Raw genomic sequence first — 26,424 nt, 5'->3', positions numbered from 1 at the left:
GAGACCGCGACACCGCAGGGGCCCGAGCTCGGGCCCGAGCGGGTCCTCGCGCTGCGCTCCGGCCACCGAGTTCAAGGAGTACGCGCGGCGGCGCAGCCTAGGGCCGCGCTGGTTAGGTAACTGGGGGAACCGGAAGGATGGCGAGGAAGTAGGAGAGGGTTTCCTGAGATGAAAGATTACTTCCGTCCGGGCTCCGGCCTCTCTCTGGAGCCGGCTTGCTGGGGGTTGGGGAGCGGGCTGCGCGAGGCTTGGGGATAGCGCCTTGCCACCTGCAGCGTCCGGGGCCGACCGGACGCTCTTGGCCAGGTCTGGGGCTCACGCAGGACATCTTTGCAGGTGGGAGTTGAGCGCACTTCCAAGAGCCCAAGCCATGGTGGCCAAACAGAGGATCCGGATGGCTAATGAGAAGCACAGCAAAAACATCACCCAGAGAGGGAACGTAGCCAAAACCCTGGTAAGGAGGAGGCGGTGCCGAGCGGGCCTGGCGGCCAAGGTCCGGAGTGGAGCAGAGCTGGGCGGGGCCGGGCAGGCGGGCCGCGGGCGCAGGACCAGTCCTCTCAGTTCTTCAGCGCTCGGCCCACCGCTCCTGCCGTGACCCGCCCAGTGGGTTCAAAGATCTAGGCTCAGGGCTGCGCGGGACTCGTAGGTGCTCTTGTGGGCGTGAACGGAGAGGGCCCTGGTTTGTCGTGACCTCTCCGGGAGTGGCTGCTGGGGCTACGACGGGAGCAAGAATTGGGCCTTTTGTCTGGGAAAGACGGCAAGCACTTAGTTACAGGAATTGTTAAAGCAACTGCTTGAAACAGGGTCCTGAACTTATCAGGTGCTAGAACGTTTGTTAAATAAGCGATGAATAAATGAATGAGTGAGTGAGTGAGTGAGTGAATGAATGCATGCATGCATGCTATTTATCATCTCCCGCTCCCAGGCTTCACCCCTTGCCCAACCCAACCAACAGACACCAAGGTTTTTCTTTCCAGCCCCTTTATAATGGCCTCCCTGTGTAAGCTGGAAAAGCGGCATGAGATTCTGGCCCATATTTCCCTCCATTCTCCTATTTTGCCTTTTCTCTAGTGAGGCCTCTTAAAACTGGGCTTAAGTTTAAATGCAACTTTCCTCTTGTTTGCCCTGTGAATTCAGGCTCATTCTGATGGTATGAGCCAGAACTTTAGAGACTAGTTTATTGCCAGGCATTCTGTGCCTTTAAAACTGTAGACTAAAGCTAGCTTTATAGCAAGTTTTAAGTAAAATCTGTGCCTCATGCTCTGGGCTTTCTTTTAGAATGCAAATTATCTTCAACAGAAAATGCCAGGCCTATGATTTTGGACATTCAGAGGCTTGCCTCGGATGAGTTGTTGAGCAGTGTGAGTCTCCAAGTCTATGAGCAAAGGCACTTAAATGAAAATCCAACTGAAGCTTGGGGCTTGGCTGGAAAAGCTTACAGACTTGATGAGACAAGTCCTTTTAGCCAAAGAAATGATGCTGCTTTGATTGACTGAGCAAAAAGCTTCACCTACAATCATTACACCAGAATTCTTGCAAAACTAAGCAGTACTATGGCAAAGAAACCTTAGGATCAAACTCAGCTGTACTCAGGCCTTTATACACAACTCCAGGCTTAAGTCATGCTTGAAATTCTCTCCCTTGAAAGTTAGATCATTTAGTTATGATTGGCCAGCAAAATGCCAATATTCCTTTGAATTGGAACCATTTTTCACATAGATCTATGTTTTCCCTATTTATTTTTACTCATAAAAAAACTTGCTGTTCAAATTAACATTGACAACCAATTTTTAATTGATGTTAAATGTTCAAGATTTTATATCCTTAGGATATCAATTCTTCCTAGGATATCATACAGACTAGCTGATATACTGAAAATCTCTAGTTGTGTGATTCTTTGTAATGAACTAAAGAACCGGTGTTCAGTTTTTAACTGAACTCAGTAGACAATTTATCTGACTATAAAAGTAGTGACAAAACAGGAATTAATTTGAGGAGCTGTTTTATCCATTAGGCTTTGTAAACTCAGTGTCTCCCACTTCCAGCTTTTCAGGACCACATAATTTTTTGTTTGGGACCTGAAACAGAAATTATTGGCTCCAAAATAAGAAAAGAAAATGGAAAAACCTGGAAAAAAACTACTTAGCTATCTAGAGAATGAAGTCACCTGTGGTTCAATTCAAAACTTTCAGAACTGCATTCAAACATTAAATCTATGGTATGAGCTCATTTTAATAAGTTCTGATATACCATGGAGTAGGCCCTTGAAAAGTGCCTAGCGCCTATGAGGATTTTTTAAATGGCCCTAGTAAATTTGTAATGAAGGGTTTTCAAACCAAGCCACAATATATGTTTATTTTCCTTTGATTAGGAGGGCTTTTGGTTAGCTTTACTATAAATGGATCAGCATCCAAAAAGAAAAATGAGATATTCTTTTAAAAAGCAATACTTCAAATCCTAAATTTTATTTTCCTAATTATAGGCCAAAATGATTAGACTTTGAAAGAATTAACTTACAAGGGATAACTTGCTTAGATGAAATTCAATAAATGGGGACAGATGAACAAATTCTAACTGAAAATTTGGACTAATCATTTAGAAATAAAGCCCTTCAATTGTATGCAGATGCTTCAGTATTTTATTATTAGCTAATAGCCATGGAGTAAATCAATATTATTCTCCCAGATGGCAGATAAAGCCAAGAAACAGAAAAATGGAATAATCATTTCATGATTATACAGTAGTAACTTCTTCAAAATGAAGAGGGAATTTAAATTTCAGAGTTCTGAGTTACCCTGCTGTTATCTTAACACAGGGAAATCCAGCCTCTTATATTCTGAAGCTTCAGGAAGTAGCAAACGCCTGTTTGAAATGAACCATGTCATTTATCGAATTCTACTGCTTTTCTTACCTTTCCCAGAAATGGATTCAGGGTTAGGTGAATCATCCCAGTGGGACTGTGCTGGGCACCACTTCCGCCCAAAAAGTAACTTAGACTCTCAAAAAGGTTATATTGGTATTATGATCACCCTGGTGTTCCTGAGCCCTGAAAGTCCCCAAATAATATTGCTTCACTGGGAAATGTCATCAAAAAGGTTTTTGCTCCAAGCTCTGCATGTTAATGATTTGTGTTTTTCTGCAAAGAAAAAAAATAAAGGACTTCATTTGGTAAATGACTAGACCAACAATTCCTTTAGAGGCTTTTGAATTCACCTGTTGGCTTTGCTGGAGATGGAGCAAAATGAATTTTTATATAACTTTAGTAGGAAGTTAGCAACAGAATTGGTTTCTGGTCAACCATGACAAATTGTTAGGAAGTTGGTGAAAGAGGGTTGGAAGAGAAAAATGTCATACTCTGTTCAGTTAACTTTATTTAATATATCTACTATTTACTTGATCTGACCTTGATCTGGTCTTTAGTGCTAAAGAATGACACGATAAAAATGCTAGTTAACGTTATCTTATGCAATTATTTAAGGCTGATTTTGTCCTTGTCTAGGCAAGAGCAACCACCTCTTTTCTTGCAGTGTGATTTGCCTTCATACAAGAATGGTGGCAGATATGAGCCTGGCAAGGACAGAGAAGTAAATGGTTTCAGTCTTTAGAGTCTACCTGCCACTGACACTTTAATCCATACTTCTCTAGTAAAAAAAAAAAAAAATACAGGGATAACCATATCACCAATTAGGAAGTATATTAAAAAAGACAGTATCCTGCCCTGGCTGGTATGGCTCAATGGGTTGAGTGCTGGTCTGCAAACCAAAGGGTTGCTGGTTCCATTCCCAGTCAGGGCATATGCCTGGGTTGCAGGCCAGGTCCCCAGTGGGGGCATGTGAAAGGCAACCACACATTAATGTTTCTCTCCCTCTCTTTCTCTCTCCCTTCCTCTCTCTCTAAAAATAAATAAATAAAAATCTTAAAAAAAAAAAAGACAATATCCTTCTGAGACCCTGTCTTTACCCAACCTAAGAAATCATGTTTAATGAAGCTTGTGTGCTTATTCATTCTTTAATTAACACTTATTGAACATCTACTATGTTTAAGTTCTATATTGCTATACACTGATACATGAAAGAGAAAGTGCCTGCCCTTGTGGGGCCTACAGTCTAGTGGAGAGCCAGGCATTAAACACATTTTCACAGGAATAAACATAGATACAAACTGTGATAAATATCAAGAAAAAGTACATGGCGCCACAAATGACAAGTGAACCAACTGAGGTAGAAGAGTGAAGACTCTCTAAGAATGTTAACAGGTAAGCTGTGAACCAAAGTGTTGTTGCATTATCTATGATAAAATTAGTTCTTTAACTTAAATTGTCTATGTTCTATTTTGGGCTCACACTAATGAGCAAATAGTGAGTACTACTTTTTTCACCCTGTCTTCTCCCTTTTTATTTGAGAAGTTCACTGTGTTTTCAGATCCCTATCAGAAAATATGGTTTTTCTATCATTTGATTTTATTTTCAAGGCCCAAGCCCTACCTGTAGTAGACCTAGAAGGGTTGCAGAGAGACGTTCTTATTACATCTGTGCTTGGGGTTTGAGAAGAACAGGCAGTATGCAGGGCTAGATTGGTGTGGGTCCAACAGTGCCCCTCTACTTTCCAGAGAATGCAGAAATTTCTCCAAAGTGTGAGCTTCACAGAGATTAGGAACTTTATGACAAAATGCTGCTTCCATTACATCCATTCAGTTGCTGTGCTACTTCTGCAATCCCAAGGATTTCCGCTGCACTGCCTTCCCAAATTTTTTAGCCCATAGGTTTTGAGAACATGGCTGTGCTCTGTGACCCCACTTGGAATTCAAGAGTTCCAAATGCAAGAGTTAAAAATGAATACATTAGCCCTGGCTGACTAGCTTAGTTGGTTGGAGTGTCATACAGATGCACCAAGGTTGCAGGTTCAACCTCTGGTCAGGGCATGTATGCTAAGCAACCAATAAAAGCATTATAAAGTGGAACAACAAAGCGATGTTTCTCTCTCTCTCTCAAATTAATTTTTAAAAATTTTAATGAATATATCAGTGGAAAACACCCAGGCTCTGTAATAAGGCAGACCTAAATTTGAATCTCAGCTCTTGCTCAAGCTAACAAATTTGAGCCTCAGTTCTCAAGTACAGAATGGAGTTGCATGGAGTTGTGAGTGCTGGAAATAGTAGATAGACTTCTTAGTTAGCATCTGCCATAGAGTGTGCTTTCAACAAATGGAAGTAACTATTAGTAATATCATTTTTTGGCTCCCAAATCACTGTATTGGTTTTATATATTTATATCCTGTCCCCAGAATATTTAAGACCACCAAGTTCATTGAGCTACAGGAATGTAAGTATGGTTATTGATGAATATTTTTAAACCTTGATCCTTTACAGTTAACTTTATTCCTCTATATCTGTCCATTGGGCATTGACACTGAGTCTATCTTGTTCACAGTGGAAGTCCCAGTTCCTAGTACAGTAATGAGTAGTACTCAATGTTTCCTGAATTAATGAACCTAATCTTACTTTCTCCCATTCTCTTTTAGAGACCACAAGAAGAGAAATATCCTGTGGGACCATGGCTGTTGGCACTGTTTGTTTTTGTTGTCTGTGGCTCAGGTAAGTGTTTTTCACTGACCTTGTATCCCATTTCCTCCTCTGTCCTTCAAAAACATGTTTTATTCACCGGGTAAATAGACAAAAAATATATTAGTTTGAGATTCAAGTTAATTTCTGCCTGAGGCCTTGATCTTAATGGGTTTTGATTTAGTTTCTATTACAGCAGACCAAATATGAGTAGAGACAGAATTGATACACTATCAAATTATGATCATAAAATTATTACACAGAGCAATTAAACTGGCTATATACACACTTTAGAGTTCAATTAAACCTTTCTGTGAAGTAACAGTCTAAAAGCATTTAAAACAGAAAGTGGAACACCTCTCTGACCGAGATAAATCCACACTCCAGAGAAAGGGAAGGTCTTCTGCCAAAGAGAAAACTTGATAGTGCTTATGCAGAGAACTGAGCCATTGACCTGAGCCTCAAGGTACACTCAGCTCATACTGGAAGGTGACAAGTTAAGAGAGCTTTACTTACACTGACATGCCAATACACATACAGAGAGGAGACTTGAGCAAAAGGATCATGCAGTCATTTCTAGCTGTATTCTAGTTGGGAGTCTTGACATAATTCCTGGTCTCCAGGGTTTGAATCTCTGAAGTACTGGTAAGTGGAGGTTACTTCTGGCCATAAAGTAGGCCGTCAGAGGGTCCCCTCTTCTCCACCTCACTGCCGCTGAGGGTAGGGAAGACCAGGAGTCCACATGTTCCTGCAAAGACCCAGGCCTCCCACAAAGACATCATTCTGCCCCAATGTCAAGAGATACCCATGACTAAGGGCAGATCCTCAAGATCTCTGATCCTCAAGAAACTGCTCTTGGGAAGGAAGGATCCAAAAGTTTTGGCATAATTGTTGTTTGAGGCTCAAATATTTTAAAGATGATGTGGCAGTCCAAGATGAGAAGCTATTCCACTCAAAGAAAGAAAACTGTACCCCATTTCCAAAGCTGTGTCCTCAAAAGGACTCTTGCCCAATATGGGATCCCTCATCTTTAAAAGAGTTTACCCATCCTCTGCTGGAATGCTTCTTCAAAAAGCCTCATTTCTGTATAGGTCTAATTCTATTAGGAGTGTCTCCCCTCTTTTGAACTACACTGTGCTGTTTTCTCAGTAATTCAGGTGTATATTCCTGAAGTCACACAGTATGGACTTGCTCTCTTCTGAACATCTTAGAATCTTTGGATTTTTTAAGATGACTGCCTAGGGGTTCCTTCTGCTAGCTAAACTTCCATAGTTCTCTCATAACATGTGATTTCTAGATACATGCCAAGACTCTCTTAAAGAATAGCATTTGCAACTATAGAAGTTGGTCTAGAAGCGGTGTAGATGCTACAGAGGCGGTAGGATTCTCACTGCCCTTAACCTCAGTGTTCTGCTTCTATTACTTCTGCTTCTTATTGTAGTTTATTTCAGTCACAACACATTCTAGACTCACATCAGGGTGCCAGCCAGTACCACCAAGATCTTCTTTACATAAACTTCCTGTGCACATCAGAGATGTAGCTTCATAACCCCATCACACATTGTTTTATTTTATTCATAGGCCTCATCAACATATGAAGTTATTTTGTTTGCTTACTTATTATCCGTTTTCCTCTACTAGGATATAAGCTCAGGGAAAGCAGTGTTTATTTTCCACTACATTTGTAGACCCTACTACAGTATTTTCCACACTGTGCATGCTCAGTATGGTGGGATGGATAGATGGATGGCTGACCAAGGGATGGATGAATAAAGCCAGATATTCCTCATACTGTAGATACCCAATTAACTTTTTTTGGACCTAACATAAAGCTTCGTGAATATTTTTATTAAAATTATATTGTTGGTTTCAGTTGTATTTCTACAGAGTAGCCATAAATTCTGGAGACATAGAAGAACATGAATAATTAATGGCTTACCAATAATACATTATAATGTACAATATGGTCAGTGACATTACACAATTTATTCAATGTATTGCCCTTCTTTAGCAATACGTAGTTCAAAGCATAAATCAGTGACTTGGGTGCATTAATGCAGCATTTTCATCAGTGCCAGCATATTCATCTGTGATGCATTGTCTCAGGTGATCTGGCTCTGATTTTTGTCCCAAAATAAGACAAACAAAAAAACTTGTGCCTTAGCATGTCACAGAAAAATGAAAAATCAATCAATATAAAAAAGCTGTCTGTGTTTTCAAGTTTTATGGCCAGACTGTAGATTGTTAGAACTTGAACCTTGAGCCTTTTATCTAATTATCTTTCTTTCCCAGCTTTATGGTCTCTAAAAGTATATTACTTCTCCAAGTCACTGGTAAAAGTCTGAACCTGGAGAATTCCATGGAACACAATTAGAGACAACTCCCTTCAAGTTGACTTTGAACCTCTCCACAGTACTCTTGCCAACAATCACCATGTCTTGAGGGTCCCCTGTGTGCCGGGCCCTGTGCCCGGCTTTGAAATTGCAACCTCCTTCTTGACCAGCAGGCACTGGAGGAGGCAGATAAGGAAGCCGTCAGTTGTACGGGGGAGGGGAGCAGGAGCGCTGTGATAGTAGAGTGCCCAGAGTGCTTGGAGAGTGCTGATAAGGGATTGTCTTAGTCTGTTCAGGCTGCTGTAACAAAATACCGCAGCCTGGGGGCTTATAAACAGCAGAAATGTATTGCTCACAGTTCTGGAGTTTGGAAGTCAGATTTGGGTGCCAGAATGGTCAGGTGAGAGCCCCCTTTCTGGTCACAGACTTTCCTAGTAGCTTCATGTGGTACCCTTATGCATAGTAGAAGGGGGTAAGGAACTCTCTGGGACCTGTTTTTTAAAAGCATTAATTCCATTCCTGAGGCCTCCACCCTCATGACCTTATCACCTCCCAAAGGTCCAGCCTTCTACCCATCACACTGGGGATTCCGTGTGAATTTGGGAGGATACAATCAGTCAGACTGTAGGAGGGACGTCTAAATCACACTGGGCAGAAGAGAAAGTTTCCCAGAGGAGGTACAGTTTGAGCTGAGTTTTGAAGGACAAACGGCCAAACAAAGGGAAGATGATTCCACATGAAGGAACACTATGTGACAAAGCCACAGGGCTTGAAATAGTGCTCTGGGCTCAGGAATGGCCAGAGCCCAGCCGTCACACAGCCCTCCCAGGTCTGCACCTTTGCCCAGGAGGGGAAGGGAGCCAATGGAGTTACTTGGACTGGCTTGTTTTTCTCAAACCTGGGCTAGCTCTCAGTGTCATTCTTTTGAAAGGGCTTAAAAAATCTTATCTAAATTATATTTTAGTTAAAGTTTTGTCAGGCCTGTTTTTACGTATAATAGGAACTGCACCTTTCTCCCTTGGGTAGACTGGGACAATCTTTTGGAACTCTCCCAGTCTGCAGGAGTCTTTTCAGGGATCAAGCACATTGGCTCTGTCATCTTTTCAGTAGGATCGTCCAGGGGCCTGGGTCGGGGACTGCAGGGTCTGGAGGTTTTGGACTTAATGTAACTAAGAAACCACCGCACTCATTGGCATGCCACATGTGCCTGCCTTCGTGTTCCGTACCCTTCTAGTGACACTTCTTTACATCTGCCCAGTTAAGGCCATTGTGCTTCTATGGAGAGGCGAGACATAAAGCAGGAGTTGGGTCATCTTACTTTCTCTATCCTTTTTACCTGCTACCATGATCCCTAAATCATGGGCCCCATCTCTTTTTTAATCATAACTAAGCATAATCCACTACCACTACTCTTTTTGTTTTGTTTTAAAACTTCAACGTTTTTTACTTTGTTGTTTTTTTGTTTTTGTTTTTGTTTTTTTGCCATCATCAGCTCAGGTTGGGCACTATTGTCACAGAAATGTGTCATTCTTCTCAATTTGTCTTTGGTATTGTGCCCTTCCTTCTATCTTTGTACATGTCCTTTTCTAAACCAAACATGTCATGAAAAACACAATAGCACCTTTAGATGTGTCCCCATTGCCCCTTCCCTGGGATTAGCCACAATTCAGTTCATTTTGCAAAGCCCGCTATCCCCCTTGAGTTTCCCCCTTCTTAGGGTCACAGGTCATAGGCCCCCATTTATCTTTTCTCTACATTTAAAAGAATGTGATTTCCCCAAGTCTAGCAAGTTCCTTTATCAGTTCCTCTGCTTTCTGTGGTAAGCCTTATTGGTTGTAAATGATTAAAGCCCCTTATCACTGTTCTCTCTCACCTCTTCCCAGTTCTGTGTCCCAAAGTAGGAGAGACTACCTACACCTCGCGCCCAACCGTCCATCTGTGCAGTGCACACCCTCCTTCCTGCTCTTCCCTGTTACACTCACACAAAATGCACTGTGGTTTCCGGTGAGATTTCCATACCTCTACAGACACACACTCCTTTGTGTCCCTCAAGTCCCTTTCCTTTGAACAAGACATACCTGTATGCAGGCTAAAGTTCTACTTCACCGAGTCCCAGTGATACCTGTGAGGTCATTTGCCCTCTCTGACTTCAGGTTGTTGGTTATTCCTATTTTGTATATTTTTATACAGACAGGAAAAATATGAGATCTTCTATATTAATGAAGATGTTGATCATTGATTGATCTGATTCTCTTGAAAGACTCCCTTGCTTTCACTACTTTACTCTATTAACCTACATTGCTACTTGATGACTGGTTGGGCAAAGTGCTCTTTTTAAAAGTCGTGTTGGTATACCCTGGGTAAATAAATAATCAGGTCAGGCAAGGAATAAGAAATGCACATCTTATCTGTTTTCCTAGCTATATTCTGGGAAAAAAATCAAAGCTGATTAAATATTGGCATTTAAGTACATGCTCGCTTCTTGCTTGCCCTTACTCCATTTTATGTGGAAAACCAAGTTAACAACCCTGCAAGAGGCTGCAGGATCGTCTTATCATGGGGAGTGATGTGTCCCGGCAAACTCTGACCCCTTGCTTCTCAGTCTCTTTCATATAGCTCTTCTCGTTCTCCATTCATGCCTTTCATGTCTGTCATGCTGATAAGAGCAAGATGATGAAAGGGAAGAAAGAACAACCTGGAAAACAGTGAGGGGACAGGAGCAAGGCACCCCGAGACACCCCGGCCCAAACATGCACCCAGAGAACACCTACCACCTCAACCAAGACATTGGATAAGAGCACTGGGGCTGTGCCGAGGACCCCAAGATCCAAGTCTGAGGACATGGTGGTAATCTCTAATATGCTACCCTGTTAGGAAGCAGTTGGAGAAGGTTTATCTAAATATACCCCTCCCCAGAAGTCAGTAAATTTCCACTTTCCACTAGTGCAAATGTCTCTTAGGCAAAACACGTCTTTGAAACCTGACTAGTTGGCAGTAAATAGGGTAAGTGGGCTCAGAGATAGGGAGAACTTTGGAATCTTCCAGATGTGGGTTCAAAGCCTAGATTTGCTGTTTATCAGCTGAATAACCTCGAACAAGTTATTTACTCTCTATTGCTTCCCTTACCAATCAAACAGGGATACAGGAGCACCTCCACAGGTGGACCTGGCATTGAATGGTTCCCAGGATGTAAGGGTGGGCCCGCAATGTGCTTGAAACCTGCAGCTTCAGCCACGACTGCCTTTGCCCCTGTATCCCTCATGGAAAAGAGTGCCCCCCGTAACGGATGGTGGGCCGTGGCGGGCGGCGCTCAGCCTTCCATTTGCCTCTCATCCTCCTAGGCCAAGCCTTTCATTGGCAGGCTCAGGCATCACATTTTTCTGGATCTTTCAGAAAGCAGTAGGCCCTGCCTGTTCACTGCAAGGATAAATGTGAGCAATTTTAAGTGGTAACACTCTGGGTACATGAGACTATTTTCCCCAAGGTAAACTATCAAAATCTTTTAGACCTCCCCACGCAAGAAAAAGGAAGCACCTGCATGCAGACTGAGATCAATGAATAGGGGTTTGTACTTTAGGTTGAATATCAGAAGTGAAATCAACTTTCATTTCCTTAATACAACCTACTTACACTACTGTTTTGCTATAAAAGTTTTCTTTGTGAGATAGAAAAGCTTTGGGTCCATGTGTTCGAGATACAGTGTTATCCAGATAGCTCATCTAGGGCCATCTTGTGCTTTGTTTTGCTCAGTTGGTACCCAGCTTTATTGTTATTAATATTATATACATTCTGTCAGAAATCTGAGATCTGCTTCTCAGATACTTGTTATGGGGCCTCCTCAGGTGATTACTCCAAACGGGCCAGAAAATTGTCTTGTTCAAGTCTTGTCCGGGGACTTTGTGTTGCTAGAACCTTTTTAACTGGTTACATTTACCTTCATCTGATCTCCTAGGACCCCAGATCCACAGTGAAGCCCAAAGGATCTAAACACCCCACTTTTTATAAATACATTGTCTTTCATTTCTGCTGGTCGTGGGGCCTCTCTTCAGATAAGCAGCTCATCCCAGCTCTCTTAGTCTTTGGTTTCAAAACCTGCCTTTTTGGAGAACTGTTAATAGCTTCTGAAGAGTCCTTGTTTTTATCTTGAGACTCAGAGACAAGCATGACCCGGAGTGTATGCCTGAGATGGTAAAGACTGCTGTCTTCGCAAGACACTGGCTGTCTTGATGCCTGTCCCCAGGCCACTAATGGCACTAGTCACTGCTGTTTGTGCTCAGAGTCCTGGCTTTTCTCCCCTTCCATCCTCAGCTCTTTTAAAAGCCTAAGTGAGAAAGATTCTGAGGCCACACAAAAGCCTTGTGTGAAAATGTGCTGCAGTTGATCCCTTATGTCTGTCATGATTGTGGTATGAACAGCAGGGTCCATGCTCATCTGTGCTGCCCCTGGTCTGAGCTTTTTATAACACAAGTGCCACAGTGGTCACAGGACAACTGTCTTCTGCATTTTCAACTTACCTCTTTGGCTCGAATGCCTCCTGGACTCAGCGAAATTAGGTCTTTTCCTTAACATGCTAGTTGTTCAGACAGTTTGGTCATTTTCTCAGCATATACATGTTTCTTGTGATCCGGTAGTAGTATTTACCTTTTCTAAGCCCTAGTGGGATACTATGCAGTGACAGGGAGCAGCAACCTTAGGCGTGACTTTTTGCAGCATGGTTGTGTCCTTCTCTGCTCCCACACCTCATTGAGGTTTCAGCTGGGATTAATGGAGTCACCATCCTCTGATTCTGACGGGTACACTTCTGTCCCAGCCACGCCCCAGTGCCCTCCCTTGGACTTTCTCCCTCATGTATTCCTGATTTCAATTTTATTTCTCTCTCTCTCTCTCTGACCAATCTTGATCCTCATTTACTAATTAGTTATTATGAGAATTTCGGTGGTTACTGAAGCCTGGGTGTTCCTGAAACTAAGAAGCTTATATCCCCCATCAAAGGGAAACCTCCAGGGAAACAGAATTAACTAGCAACTGTTATTTTATTCATAATTTTCTATATTTTCCAATTTTGTCATTGAGCATATATCACTTTTCTATTGAGGAAAAAAAATTGTGTAATTTAAGAACAAAACAGCTAGCCCAGTGGTTTGTAGCTTTTTTTTTTTTTTTAAAGGAGCAAAAATCTTTGTTCAAATCTTAGAAACAAATGTAAGAGCAGCTGTTCTGGTTGAAGCGAGGTCTTTGTGTGAATGTGTATATGTGTGCATGTTTGTGTGTTTGTGTTTGCGTGTGTAACTATATATATGGGGTACACCCCGTGTTGCTGGATATTCTGATGTTTTCATCCCCAGAAGGAATATCCAGCTGGGCCCTCTTTGCCCATCAAATAGGAGATTGTGTCTGGCCCTGAGCTGGCCCCTGCTATTGCAGTTCATACCTCTAGGAGCTGGTCAGGTTTATTTGGCACCACCAGTTGTGAGCAGCTGTACTGTTTCTGGGCAGGGACATGCCTTTTGTCCATGAGTTCACAGACTATACTCTTCTCCTGTATTCTCCAGGGACTCTACCTGTGGGGGTGGGGTGGGAAGAGAGATAATGTCATAGGTAGGTCTGTTTTTCGGGACAACCTATTCAGAGGTATGAAGAAGTGATTACCTGAGATATTCTTGGGTGGGCCTCAACTTCTCCCTCTCTCTCAGCCTCATGTGTCAGGTGATCCTTCTGTCCCCCCTCTACATATATATGGGTTAGGGGCCTCTCCATTTCTGGAAGGGCTAACACACACCCTTCCTAGGACTGGATGTTTTTATTAAGGATAATGTGGAGGAGGAAAAGAACTAACTCACATGTGTGCCAGCTCCAGGGCCAGCCTCCCCGGGTTTGAAACTGGGCTTTGCCACCTGCTCGCTGTGTGGCCTTGTCCAAGTTACTCATGCCCACTTTAAGCCTCAGTTCTCCCATTCTTAAAAGAGTTAATATTGGTTCCTGACTCCTAGGATCCTCATGAAAACTAATCCTGAGGGTTAATGCATGTCTAATATTTAGTGGAGTCATGATAATGGTTTTGTTTGTTGTTATTGTCATTATGGTGATGGTCCTTAGTCATACCATTTCCCCAGCTCTTAACCTCCTTGGCAAGGTTCTGACCAAGATTTTGAATGCTTTCAAGGAAAAAAAGATACCATTGTGACATCTTGGTGGCGCTGCTTGGTGACAGTGAGAACACCTGGAGTGGTGGGGCATAGCTCGTTGATACTGAGGCAGCTGCATGAACTCTTGCCGCACTTGGACAGGTAGAGGGCAGGGTGTATCAGCCAGAGATCAGTGGCATCACTTCTGAAGGAGCAGCTGGAACCTCTTTTCCATTTCTAGAAAGAACTCTTTATAAACTAGACCATGCAGGTGGGCAAGATCTGTTCACACAGCTACTTTGGCTACCATTTCTTCATGCCAGGCCGTACACATACATTTTCCTTCTACTCACACAAAACTGAGGCTCAGAGAGGAAATCAGTCACCATCCCATGCTAAGAAGTGAAAGAACTAGCACCCAAACCTGAACTCCAAACCCAACTGCCTTCTGTTACCCTGAGTTCCTTCTCTCTTACATTTTCCCACAAGTACTGTCCATAGGTTCTATTAATTCTAGGCTTTTAGCATATGACTGTGAGATATCTCCTGCTTTCTCTGCCAGAAAAGGTGCGTTGTTCAGAGATACCAGGGGGCAGCACTCCTGGGTCTGCTCCCAGGTATCAAGTCAAGGCTGCTTTTTGACTGGGCCACTGGGCACCCATCACCTTTTTTCCTGGACACATGCTCCAGGACAGATCTGAATTCACCATGTTTGCAGGTCAACCACATAAACACTGGCCTTTGCTGGAGACCGCCAGCACATTCCTGGAACTGTGACACGCACAGGGAGCTGTCCCCCCGAGACGGGCCCGTGCGATGTTTGAGGAACAGAGCAGCCCTAGAGAAGCCCTTCTGTTTCACCACCAAGGAAAGACTGAAGACATCTATCTTCTGGGGAACTCCTGCATCAAGATCTGATGTGGACAATTGGGAGAAACTCTCATCAGCCACTGGCTCCCACAAGGTGATCTGTGGCCTCCCTTGTCATGTGCCACCATCTGCCCTGTGCCCATGGAGCATTTGGGTTTGTGCGTGGTCTCCTCAGAAGAGTGTTTCTGCTGTCTGCATCATCTTCTTTGCTAATAATATCCCTTCTTTTACCTGTGTCTTCCTGCCTTTACCTGTCCCTACCATCTCTCTCTTTTCCCTCTTCTCCATCTCTGGAGAAGCCACCAGGAAACGTTACCAGAAAATGGTACCTTGCTTTTGATTCTCTCTGTGCTGATTCTTTTGGAGAACTTAATAACCTACCTTTGCAATGTCTCATCTCCTAACATTTCTACTTGTATCTCACAGGGTTCATACTTTTCTTACTAGCTCTTCTTTCATTTTTTTAAATGAAAGAAAAAATGATCAAGTTGTGTGATTTCTAGAGTTGTCTTATCCTTCTAAAGTATATTCCTTTGGTCTGTCTTAATCTCTCTTCTCGGGGACTTCCTGGATCTCTCCTATCAAGTATTTATTTTCAATAAAGTGACTTTCTGAAGCCTCCTATTGTGTGACGGGACAGCTTCCTGGCAGCCCTTCTGATTGTCCGGCTTTCTGACCATTTCCTATGTCCTTCTGGCATTCCCAGTTAAGTGGGGTGGGTCAGTCCCCAGGGTAAGAGTGAGTTAGGATGACACAGTCCAGGCCTTAAGGAGTTGTTGGTCTGTCATGACTTAGCTTCCCCTCCAAAGACTGAGCTCTTGAGACTTTTGAATCTAAAAGTATCCATTTGATGCTGACTTTTGGTTTGCAAATTAACCATTTGAGGTTTTTAATATGTATTTTCCTCCATAACCTTTGTAATTATTCACCTTTCATTCCTTCAATAAATATTTACTATGTGTCCAGAGCTCAGCTAGGCCCAAGGGTAGGGTCCTGAGCAAAATCATCCAAGGTCCCTGCTCTCCTGTAGCTTATAGTCTGTTAGCAAAGCAAGGTGAACTAATCAAGTAATTATGCTAAAATGTGTAAAATTTCAGGCATGAAAGTGTGTGAGGAGAGGCATATAGGGCTGTGAAAGTGTAATACAAAAGGCTGACATATATACCACTGGGTAGGAGGTTCCCAAAGTGTGGTCCCTAGATCAGCAGCCTTAGCATCACCTGGGAACTAGTTAGAAATACACATTCTCATTTCCCACCCCAGACCCATCAGATCAGACACTCTGGGGTGGGGTCTAGGATCTATGTTTTCATATGTCTTCAGGAAATTGGGATACACACTCAGTTTTGAAAACTCTTGCTCCAGATGGTCAAAATGAGGCTTCTCTGAAGATTATAACCTTTGAATTATGAAGGAATAGGGAAGGAATAAGGGAAAGTATTTGACATAAGCACGCAAAAAAAAAAAAAAATGGCACATGTAAAAGCCCTGTAGTAAGAGCAGAGAGCTTTTGAAAACAGGAGGGATTATCCAAGAAAGGAGAAGACTGATAAAAGATGAGTCTGAACAGGTTGGCAGGAGCCAGGATACACAGGTCATGGAGGCCTCATCAAGGATTGGGCAATGGGAAGCTTTGGATGTGCTTTAAACACGGGGATGACAAAATCTTATTTGTTTTTACTTAAAGAATAAACCTATCTGTAGGATGGCAAAAAGATTGAAGAGTTCCAAGAGTAGACCAGCTTTGGAGTTCACCACAAGCACCTGAGAAAAGATGACGGTCACTTGGACGAGGGTGGTTTCTGGGGGGAGTGAGGAGAAGGGTGCATAATCACAAGATTCTTAGGTGAAGTCCTGAGGTCTCGGTTATCCATTGGAGTTGTTAAGGATGACTCTGGTGTTTTGTTTTGCATGCAAGATGGAGGATAATGGTGCCTAGTTTGACAGTGGAACCAGATCGTGAGGAGGTTCTGTTGAGTTTGATGTGCTTTTGAGCTGCCTAAGGTATAGCTATCAATTAGAAGGTTGAAGGTGTGGCCTCTAGAACTTGGAGGAGACATCTGGGCTGGCAATACACATGGATGAGTAAGTCATCAAAAGCTAAGTGGCAGCTGAAATTGGGGGCCAGGATGAGGTCATTCAGGGAGAAAGAATGTAATCAGGAGAAGAAAGCCAGAATACTCATTGAGAAACTTCGCCATTCTTGTTTACTGGTCAGGTGGAGTTAGGATGAGCCCATAAAACACCTTTAGTGTATAGAGCTAAAGAGAATGAGGAAACAAGAAACTAGGGGAAGACAATGCCATAAAGGTCAAGGGAAGAAAGAGTTTCAAGGAGGGAGTGCTCGGCAGTGGTGACCAGGGAAGGAATGCAGCGTCGGGAGGATTGTTCTGGGTTGTTTGGTTTTTGAGTGTGAATGGTTCTTGCATGCTGAAGCTGAAGGATTTCATTGAAAGAGGATGGTGGAACAAAAGAAAGATATGACCATCACAGTTTACCAAGGATCAGGATCCTAAACATAGGTGGGAAAATGAGAGGCTCAGGAATCTGTAGATTCTGCTCTAGTCTGAATTTCTCTGTACCTCCGTGACCCGCCCAAGGCCAGATCCCCTGACCTGGAATGCCTGCTGTCCCTCCCTTTCGTGGCATCTCTCCTCCCTGCTGACCTGCCTGCCCAAAGCCCCCTTCCTGCAGCCTGCTCAGCTGTTTTCTCAGCTTTGTTCATTCACTGTTAAGTTATTAACTTGTCAGGGTCTAGACTCCCCACTTCCTTTCCCACTTTGAAAGCACTGTTGGCTCCCTTCCTGTTCACTGCCTCAGAAAATCAGCATTTGGAAGGCTGGGGTTACTCTGCAGGTCATTATTGGCAGGCACACAGAATTACAATTAATATAATTGGTATAGGATGTTGAAGGCTTCTTGAACACATTGACACAACTGAAAAAGGAATAATAAACACACCCATCTCTCCATTACCTTAGACATGGAGGCAAATGGTGAACTTAAAATAGACTATCCAAAGTAATTTATCCAAGAGAGTTCAATTTTAAAGGGTCACATATAAACATGTTAAGGACCATCAGGTTTTTATACGGACTCAATTAGGGTTAGGAATAATCTTTAGTTTTTAAGGCAGACTCAGAAGGAGATAGATTGTTTTAATATGTGTTTCTACTACTCTAAGACAAGCAAATTTTGTATAAGATTCTTTAGAGAAATTTGCAGCAGTTCTTAAAAAGAATTGAGTGGTTTTATCACTACATAGCACTTTTGAAGTCCTGAATTAACCTAATGGAGTATGATGAGCTAAAGGCACAGGCTGTTTTCTATTTGTTGGCCTATATCCTACTGAAATGATTTCTTATCTAAAGATAAAATTAAGGGAGAAAGAATATTTTTTGACCATCTTTTATGAGCACATGTTTCACTTATGTCATACTGATTCCTTGCAATCCTTTGAGGTATGTACTATCTATAGATTTTTCAAATACAGAAACCAGGGCTCAAAACTGTTCAGTAATTTCCCCAAGTTCCCATCTCTAGAGAGTGACAGGTAGCTCTGGGCTGCCGGTCTTCACGTTCATAGCATGGAGAATTAGCAGTCATTACTGAAGTAATAGTAATAGTAGGAATAATAGCACTAACCCCCATGCTTCAAATCCTGGATGTATAAGGAGCTTTCATATACCAGGTCTGTCCAGAAAAAGTCCAGCCATTATTAATGTAACAAGAACAGCAGTTTGCCTGACATTGATATAACCTGGCAGCCAAGAAGAGTGGACTGGAATATGCATGTGTGAACAATGACTACTTCACTGTACTAGTCAGTGGAGGTGGTAGACACTGTTAAGTGAGCATGTGTGCTGTGTGGCCATTGCAATCAAAATGACTGAGTGAGTAGAGCAATGAATCTGCATCAAATTTTGTGTTAAGCTTGACCATTCTCCCGCGGAAACTATTGGGAGGATTCAGAAGGCTGCAGCTATAGGCAACTGGTGATTAGCAACTTCATCAGGAAAACACACCTGCTCACACATCATGTCTTATGCAGAGTTTTTTTTGTGAAACATGAAATCACCCAGGTGACTCAGCCCTCCTACAGCCCAAAATTGGCACCCTGAGACTTCTGATTTTCCCAAAACTAAAATCTAAAATTACCTTTGAAAGGGAAGGGATTTCAGACCACCAATGAGATTCAGGAAAATATGACACAGCAGCTGATGGTGACTGGGAGAACTGTGTGAGGTGCCTACCCAAGGTGCCTACTTTGAAGGGGACTGAGGTGTCATTGTCCTATGTACAATGTGTCTTGTATCTTTTTCAATAAGTGTCTCTTTTTTATATTACATGGCTGGGTATCTTCTAGACAGACCCCATATGTCATATCATTTAATCCTCTAACAATCCTGCAAGTACCATGGTACTCATTTTTCAGAAGAGGAAACAGGCTTGAAGAGGTTAAATTATCTGTCCAGAGAAGAACTGGAATTCAAACCCAGTTGCACCTGGCCCTGACATTTCACTCTAAAATAACCGTTTATCAAGACTTAGGGATGTTTTCCTGATCCCAAAAACAAAGCCTGAGGCATGGTAGATGTAAATTTTTTTTTGCCTAATGTCGACTGTATGACTGCCTCTGAGCACTCCTTTTGAGCCTGAATACTGACAGTTTATTTAATTTTTATTCCTGTCTGCCTTGGGAGGGCAGGACAGAAACAGCTATTTCCGCAAGCTTATACATTTTGTTAAGGTAATTTCTCATGCATCTGGCAACTTTCTCTGTCAAGACCCACCCCAAAGCCCAGATGAGGCCAAGAAAACCTCTAGTGCAACCAGAATTAAATATCACAAGTTGGTGAATTAACTCATTTACTGTATATAGAGGAGAGCCCTTCCTAGGGTCACGCAGTACTGGTTTGCTCAAATTTTACACATAATTCTAACAGTCTTTGTTTTCAGCTTAGTCCACAGCAACATAATAGAAGAAAGCCCACTGTGGGGTAGTGTAGTAACATCAGAGATATTAATAATTGAGACAAAAAAGAGAAAAAAACAATAAAAAGCAGAAACGAGGACCCAGAAGTATAGCTGACCAGAGCTATTTTGTGTACTCTCCATAGCAATATTGCAGTGCAGTCTGATCGATTAGTTTTACATTATGGTCACATTGAGCAGTCATGGAAAGTCAACATTAAATCATGTTTGGTTTATATTATGTACCCAGTTTGGGAAAGCAGTGATGACACATGCAGGGTTCCTTATCTTTTTTATTTTTAGGAAAAAAATGCATTAGTGCTTGGTCTAGCCCTCAAATCTCGCCTCCTTGAGATTATGGGGTGAGGTTACAGGGCCTTGGCATTATTTACCTGTGAATCCCCGAAGCATAATGCTGGGCAGACAGCATGTGTTCACTAACGTTAGGTGATGAAACGTCAAATGCCTTTTTTCCCTGAGGGTTCCAGATAAACTGTTTCACTGTGGTCGCTTAGGAAGCTGCACGCCTGGGTTTATTCCAGGATGACTTTATAAAGCAGACAAGGGGCAAGACCTTGGAATGCTCCGTGTTTATTGTTTTTGCGCATTAAATGAGATGATACCTAGACTCCCCTCAAAAATAAAAATCACCTCACTGCATGGTAGTTGCTATTATCATTGTCTTCATCCAGACTGACCAGTATTGCCCACTGGGGGTGGGGGGCTGTTTACAAAAGCACCAGAGCCTTCTTTTCCTGGGACACATTTAAACCCAGTAGCTAGAACCAGTTTGGGAGCTATGTAAATAGCTCTTACTGAAGTAAGTGTAGGCCCCAAGAGTTCTCTGTGGTGTTTACAGGCCACCCACCCCTCAGTGTCTTGTGAAGGAGGTTGTGTGGTGAAGACTGAGCCCCAAATAAGTCAGTATTGCTCCAATGGGAGGCAGCATTTTTCAGCAAGTTAGAGGCAGCCAGAAGAGTCCCTTGCATCAGGTTTGAGGCAGCCCGGGGCTCAGCTTCATGCATCCGTTCTATAAGCACCCGCCTTTCTGCTCAGCTCAGGGGCTGCTTGTTTACCAGGTCACAGCCATGTTGAAAGGGTGGCCTCACTGCCCTGTTAAAAGAGCACAGCGCCTGTGCAAAAGCCACGTTCCCAGCAGGAGCAGAATGTTCTGGGGAGGGAGACCAAATCTCTCAGCCCTTGAGGGACTTCTGGCCTTTACTTCTGGTGGACTTAGCAGGAGTTTATCCATAAATCCCTGAGGCATCCATCCGCAGACACAGTACGGCTGCCTTTTTAGAGAAGTTCACTGACCTTTTGTTAACTTAACTCCATGTTAGGAAATATCTAATCAGCTGTGTGCTAATGTGTCAAGGGCCCAGGGTCAGCTGAAGCAGGGCACCCCATGGGGTTGGGTTTCCAGCTGTGTGCTGTCTGGTGTCTGAGCTGTTTTGTTTTCCTCTTTCAGCTATCTTTCAGATCATTCAGAGCATAAGGATGGGCATGTGAGGAGGCCCGGATTTGACACTGCCCCTCCTGCTGGAGGGTGGAGGACCACTTAAGCTCTTAGCCGGGTATCTGTGGGAAGCAAACAGGCCACACAGAATAGAGAAAAATAAAAAAAAAATAATAAAATAAAATAAAAGGCTCCTGCAATTGTTCCCTGATCGCTTCATCGTGGATATCAGACCAAATTGCCTTTTCACAGGACATCTTGGTACATCTGTGTTCTGGAACGGAAAAGACATTTTGCTTTTTTGTTGGCAGGATTGGTAGCTCCCAGTGTCTGCAGAAGTACTGTGCCTGGTTTTTCCTTTGGTTTCAGGAATGTATTCATGTGGCCATCCAAATGATCACCACTTTGCATTCTATGGATACAATCTCTCCTCCACTGGGAACTGGCTTTGCAAATAAATGTGTTTGTTCAACCTTATACCATGTGCGGATTACAGTGAGAAGTAAAGAAGATGTCAGAATAGCTCCAGGAGGGTTAGGGGCAGAAGTTGGGGAACTTGATGATTCATTTGTGAAAGGGTCAGGGAATTTGTGGACTGGAGCCAGAGCTGGATTAACCCAGCAGGGTACTGAATGAACCTCAAGGTCTTGGCCTGAAAGGAAGCCTGGGATGGCTCTAATGGCCTTGTGTTCCTTGTGTTTTCCACACATTTAACAACTCTCCCCACCCCCCCAACCTTGCTCCCTCTCTCTCTCTCCCTGTTTTTTTCTTATTGCTGTTATTTTTTTTTTAGTCCATAAAAGGCACCTACAACGTGTGTTATGGTCCCAATTTGCCACTCTCCCTGTGGTCTGCCTCAGAGTTTGCCAGGAAGCAGATGTCTGAGACCTCTTTGTAAAAACTGTCCAACCTCAGGCCCAGCCCTGCCCTGATGCAGAGCACAGGGCAGGCAGGAGTGTGCTTCACTCTGATTGGACCACTGGGAGGACAGTGGGTGAGGCCCAGGGCTGGTGGGTGAGACCGCCTCCGGCTGGCCAGCCCTCCCCACAGCCTCTCCAAGTGTGGTCTGCCTGCTTCGGCATCTTGGCACGTTGGGAGTAGGGGAGAAGCATCTCAAACTGCTGGTTCTTGGGTTCCACCTCAAGCCTGCTAACTCCAAATCTCTGCAGATGGGGCTAAGAATAAATGTTCACTACAAGCCTGGGTAAGGTTTCTGTACCCTAACGCTTGAGGACCACAATCTTGAAGAAATTTCAACTAGAGCTTTTGTCCCATTTCCAAGCAATAAAGGCAACCAAACCTTGTTCTTAAGCAAAATACATTCTTGCAGGGACAAGAGCAAGATTTTCAGTGAGACTTCGATGTCACCTAAGGAAGCCAGAGACAGCTGCAGAGACCTCTGATAGGATTAAAGACGTTCACCTTGCACATTTAAATAGGTCTTTGTTGGATTTTCCAATTCCATCTTTGCATTCTTAGCATTTTTCATCCTGTAATACTCTGAGAGCTTTACAAATGTAAGTGGTGGAAGTGGCTAGGACCTCTCTCAACAACTCAAGAGGCTCTGTTGAAAGGAGCACCCTTCAAAATAGAGGGCGATTTTTATTTTACTTTTATTTTTAATTTATTTATTTTTGGCCTACCACAGCCTTTCACCCCAGACCCTTTAGTGATATTCTTTAGGGTTTTCTTCCGCCTTCCAAGTTCTCCTCCTGCCTTTTTCTTTCCCATTGAGAAGAGGGAGTGCCAGGGCTAGTCCAAAATCAGCAGCCCCAGGGACACCACCACCACCACTGTGCTCCCCACTGCTCCCACCCCCTCTGCCCCACCCAAGGCAGCAAAAAACATTTTCCACCACTGGAGGAGTACACACAATTCATGCTGTATGATCTGGTCCCCTCATTATGTTGGCCCTGTCTGGCTTTCCTGTTCTAGGCCACTGAGGAAGACCAGTGTACTCCGAACGATCAGACCCCACCGCTGCCTGCCAAGAGGTCGGAAGAAGAACGGCCCCTTGACAGAGGTTACCTGGTCTGTGCTTCCGTATATGTCCTCTTTGACTTCCATGTTGTCTAGACTTGATCTGCATGCAGGCCTTCCTCTTCTTCCCCCTAATGTCAATATAAAGACACCTACCACACCCTCAGGAAAGGCCACTACTGGGCACAGCTTTGTGGTTTTTCCTTTACTGGGTAGAATCTTCTCTGCTCCCCCTAATATGGTCTTTCCCAAGCTTTAATAGTAGGATAATTATTACCTCACTTCAAGGAAAGGGAAACTGAAATTTGGCCAGATAACTTCAGCTAGCCCCAGGTGACACGAGTGGTAGGCTGAGTGATTGATTTATATCCCCAGGCTATGTGATCATCCACAGATTGGTTTTCTATAGTTTCTAGGTGGCCTCCCTGAAATACCAGCATGTGACAGTCTGCCCTCCCTGGTGACTTCTTCTATCAGTCTTCTGCAAGCAGAGACAGGAACTGCCCTAAGTAAATTAGGGCATGGTTGGTTTATGTTGTACCGTGAAGACTTACAAATATCTTTTGGCATGACACATGGGAAGATTTACACAGCAACCCAATGCACAGCACACCCACCAAAACAAGTTTTACAGAACAACACTTATCCTTAGCACATGTCATGCACTCTGATTTTTTTTCCTAGTCTTATTTTTTTAACGCTGGTTGCACCCTCCTCAAATGATTAAATAACTCATGAATAGGTTCTAACCCATAGTGTTATAGAAAAATACTGCTCTTCAGAGGAAAACCAAGCCCTTAGTAAGAGACAGATGAGCAGTACTCGTAAGGTAAGAAAGTGTGAGTTCCACTTTGAATCCTGTTGAGAATCTGACGCCACATCTCAGTCACAGCCAATCAGTACCTCCAGTGGTACATAAGTAACTTCTTTTGGGAATTAAGGGACATTGGCAGATCTTTCAGAGAAACCGCTAGCACCACCTTAAATGTTTGAAACAACATGAAATAAACACCAGATTTCATTTCATCGTCATTAATGTGCTGTGCGTCACAAATGCTTGGGGTGGGGACAGGGAGGATGGTTAAAAGCAGGAATCTGCTGAAAATCAAACTCTCTGTGAAAAATGAGCATATGTATTTAAAAAAAAAATTCATCCAGATGATTCTGATGCTACCTGTCCACCAATTAGCATTTGAGAACCAATTCATTAACAGACGTTTTAATTAAATCAAACCAGGAACCCAGAGATAATACCCCCAAACAGAACACTGCGTCAACTCTGATCCACAAGAACGTCTCCCTCTGAAATTGTAAGCATTTGGGGTGCTCCACAGAGCTCAGTAACAATGCGACACTATGTCTTATTTTATTCCAGGTCTTGTATGTATTTGTTGTCCCAAGTAGACCACAGGCTGGGGCACAGAGCACTTAATACTTAACTCTCAGAGCTCTGTGGGAGGGAAGGCATGTGCGTGGTGGGAAGGCTAAGGGTTTTTTCCAGGTCCCTGCTCTCCAAGGCACACTGACAGATCAAACACTGTTTCTGGGAAGGCCAGCGCACAGGTGGATGTGTTCGCTGGTTCAGAAGGGAAGGAGACATGCACTTCGCTATAAAATATTTCTTATCTTAGCCAGATACAAGAATATTTGAATGAATTATTCTTCTAGTTATTCCACACTTGGTCCCCAGAGCCTGGGAGGCAAAATATCATTTGGATGACGTCCTTTACTGTTCACAAGTCATCATCAGGCATCAGCTGCAAATTGTGATAGCTCTCAGCCACAGGACCCCCTCTTCAGACATTCTCAAGTCCTGTGGCTTCATCTGCCAGCCATAGGTCTGACTTCCTCCCAGGAGTCAGAAGCAAACTTCTTCAGCAGAGAATCAGGTAATAAGTATTTTAGGCTTTGTGGTCCAGATGATCTCCAGACTACTCACCAACAGTGTTAATAGCTTGAAAGCAGCCATCGATAATACATAAAGGAATGGATGTGCTATGTTACAAGAAAACTTTATTTAAAAAAGCAAGTGGGTCTTGTAGGACCATGGTTTACCAGCCCCTGTTCTGGAGCACAGTTCTCAAATTGTGGTTCCCCTTTCTTTGAGCCTCATCAGCATCACCTTGGCAGTTGTTAGAAATGGAAATCCTCAGGCCTTAATCCAGACCCACTGAATCAGAAACTCTAGGGGTGGGGCCCAGCAGCAGGGCTTTGAGAGCTTTCCAGGTGATTCCCACACAAACACAAGTTTGAGAACCACTGCTCCAGGTTTTGTGCCAAACCTGTCTGCTCCAGAGAGTTGTCCACGGTTAACTGTCTGTATAGGCCTCTCCCCTTCATCCTTCACACAGCTAAATATACACTTAGTACTTCGTTAAATATTTTGTAGCTAGAGTTTTGCTCCCTGCTTGTTTCATGCCTCTAGATTTTGTCTACCAAACAGATTGAAAACCCCTTGAAGAGAGTCTACATCTTTGACCTCTGTCTCCACCCCTTCATTGCTTAATTTTAAGTACTTAGTAAAGGCAGGAGGACCTTTCTTTTACTACCTTCTTGGGTCTCAGGGAAGATAGTTATATACAGAATTTTCAGCCCACAATTCACTTTTCAAAACGATACATTAAGTGCCTATTATGCGCCAGGTCCTGTTTTAAGGCACAAGTCCCTGCCTTCATGGAACTTACATTCTTGTGGGGGATACGCAACACATAAATATGTCAATAAACACTATGAAAAAAAAGCAAGATAGTGTGAGGGTAACTGGGAGGGTAGATGGGATTTTAAACAGCAGAATCAGAGTAAGCCAAGAAACTCCCTTGTATTCTTAGAACCTAAAAGACACCATGTAGGCCATTTTGTATAATCCTTTTTACAGATAGGGCTGTAATAGTTCTCATTTCACTGTGAGTCAGGATACTGCTGTGCTGTGGTAATAACAACCAAAAAGCTCAGCCACTTGGCACACAGACATTTCCTTCTCTCACATGAATCAGAGGCAGGTTGGCAAGGGCTTCCCTCTGGGGGTGTCTCAGTATCCAGGTTATCCTGCCATCACAGCACAAAGTCACCAAAGAGCAGAGAGTGAGAGATGCAGAGGGACAGCTGCTCTCCACTGCCTTGGCCTAGA

At 43.3% G+C, this 26,424-nt stretch overlaps 2 protein-coding genes across 3 annotated transcripts in view; one reads left to right on the top strand and one right to left on the bottom strand.

The window, feature by feature from the left end:
- Nucleotides 1-21,417, top strand: SERP2 (stress associated endoplasmic reticulum protein family member 2). Of its 2 annotated transcripts, XM_054586369.1 has the most exons (5): nt 1-116; nt 337-454; nt 5,520-5,592; nt 14,736-14,981; nt 21,330-21,417. In XM_054586369.1, exons 2-4 carry the CDS (start codon nt 371-373, stop codon nt 14,792-14,794), a joined length of 216 nt encoding a protein of 71 aa, XP_054442344.1. In that variant the 5' UTR covers nt 1-116; nt 337-370; the 3' UTR covers nt 14,795-14,981; nt 21,330-21,417. The 2 variants fall into 2 exon arrangements, with proteins under 2 accessions (XP_054442344.1, XP_054442345.1); XM_054586370.1 differs by lacking the exons at nt 1-116; nt 14,736-14,981 and having other exon boundaries at nt 282-454; nt 21,330-21,380.
- Nucleotides 13,439-26,424, bottom strand: part of TSC22D1 (TSC22 domain family member 1) — a 185,690-nt gene continuing 172,704 nt past the window's right edge. Inside the window, exon 2 of the mRNA XM_054586366.1 lies at nt 13,439-13,453. Within this exon, the coding sequence (XP_054442341.1) occupies nt 13,450-13,453 (4 nt within the window). The 3' untranslated portion in view covers nt 13,439-13,449. The remainder of the gene's footprint in view (nt 13,454-26,424) is intronic.

This window comes from Pteronotus mesoamericanus, unplaced genomic scaffold (assembly GCF_021234165.1).
Source record: "Pteronotus mesoamericanus isolate MK-2021 breed Mesoamerican mustached bat unplaced genomic scaffold, CSHL_Meso_final contig_94, whole genome shotgun sequence".
NCBI lineage: Eukaryota > Metazoa > Chordata > Mammalia > Chiroptera > Mormoopidae > Pteronotus > Pteronotus mesoamericanus.
Note: the sequence above shows the minus strand (reverse complement) of the source record. Positions and strands in the feature narration are given on the sequence as shown.

Excerpts from the sequence above, each read along its gene's own strand:
- SERP2 (XM_054586369.1), top strand. The coding sequence starts at position 371 with ATGGTGGCCAAACAGAGGATCCGGATGGCTAATGAGAAGCACAGCAAA. Across the intron at positions 455-5,519 it reads GGAACGTAGCCAAAACCCTG|AGACCACAAGAAGAGAAATA; the intron begins GTAAGGAGGAGG and ends ATTCTCTTTTAG. Across the intron at positions 5,593-14,735 it reads TTTTGTTGTCTGTGGCTCAG|GTCAACCACATAAACACTGG; the intron begins GTAAGTGTTTTT and ends CCATGTTTGCAG.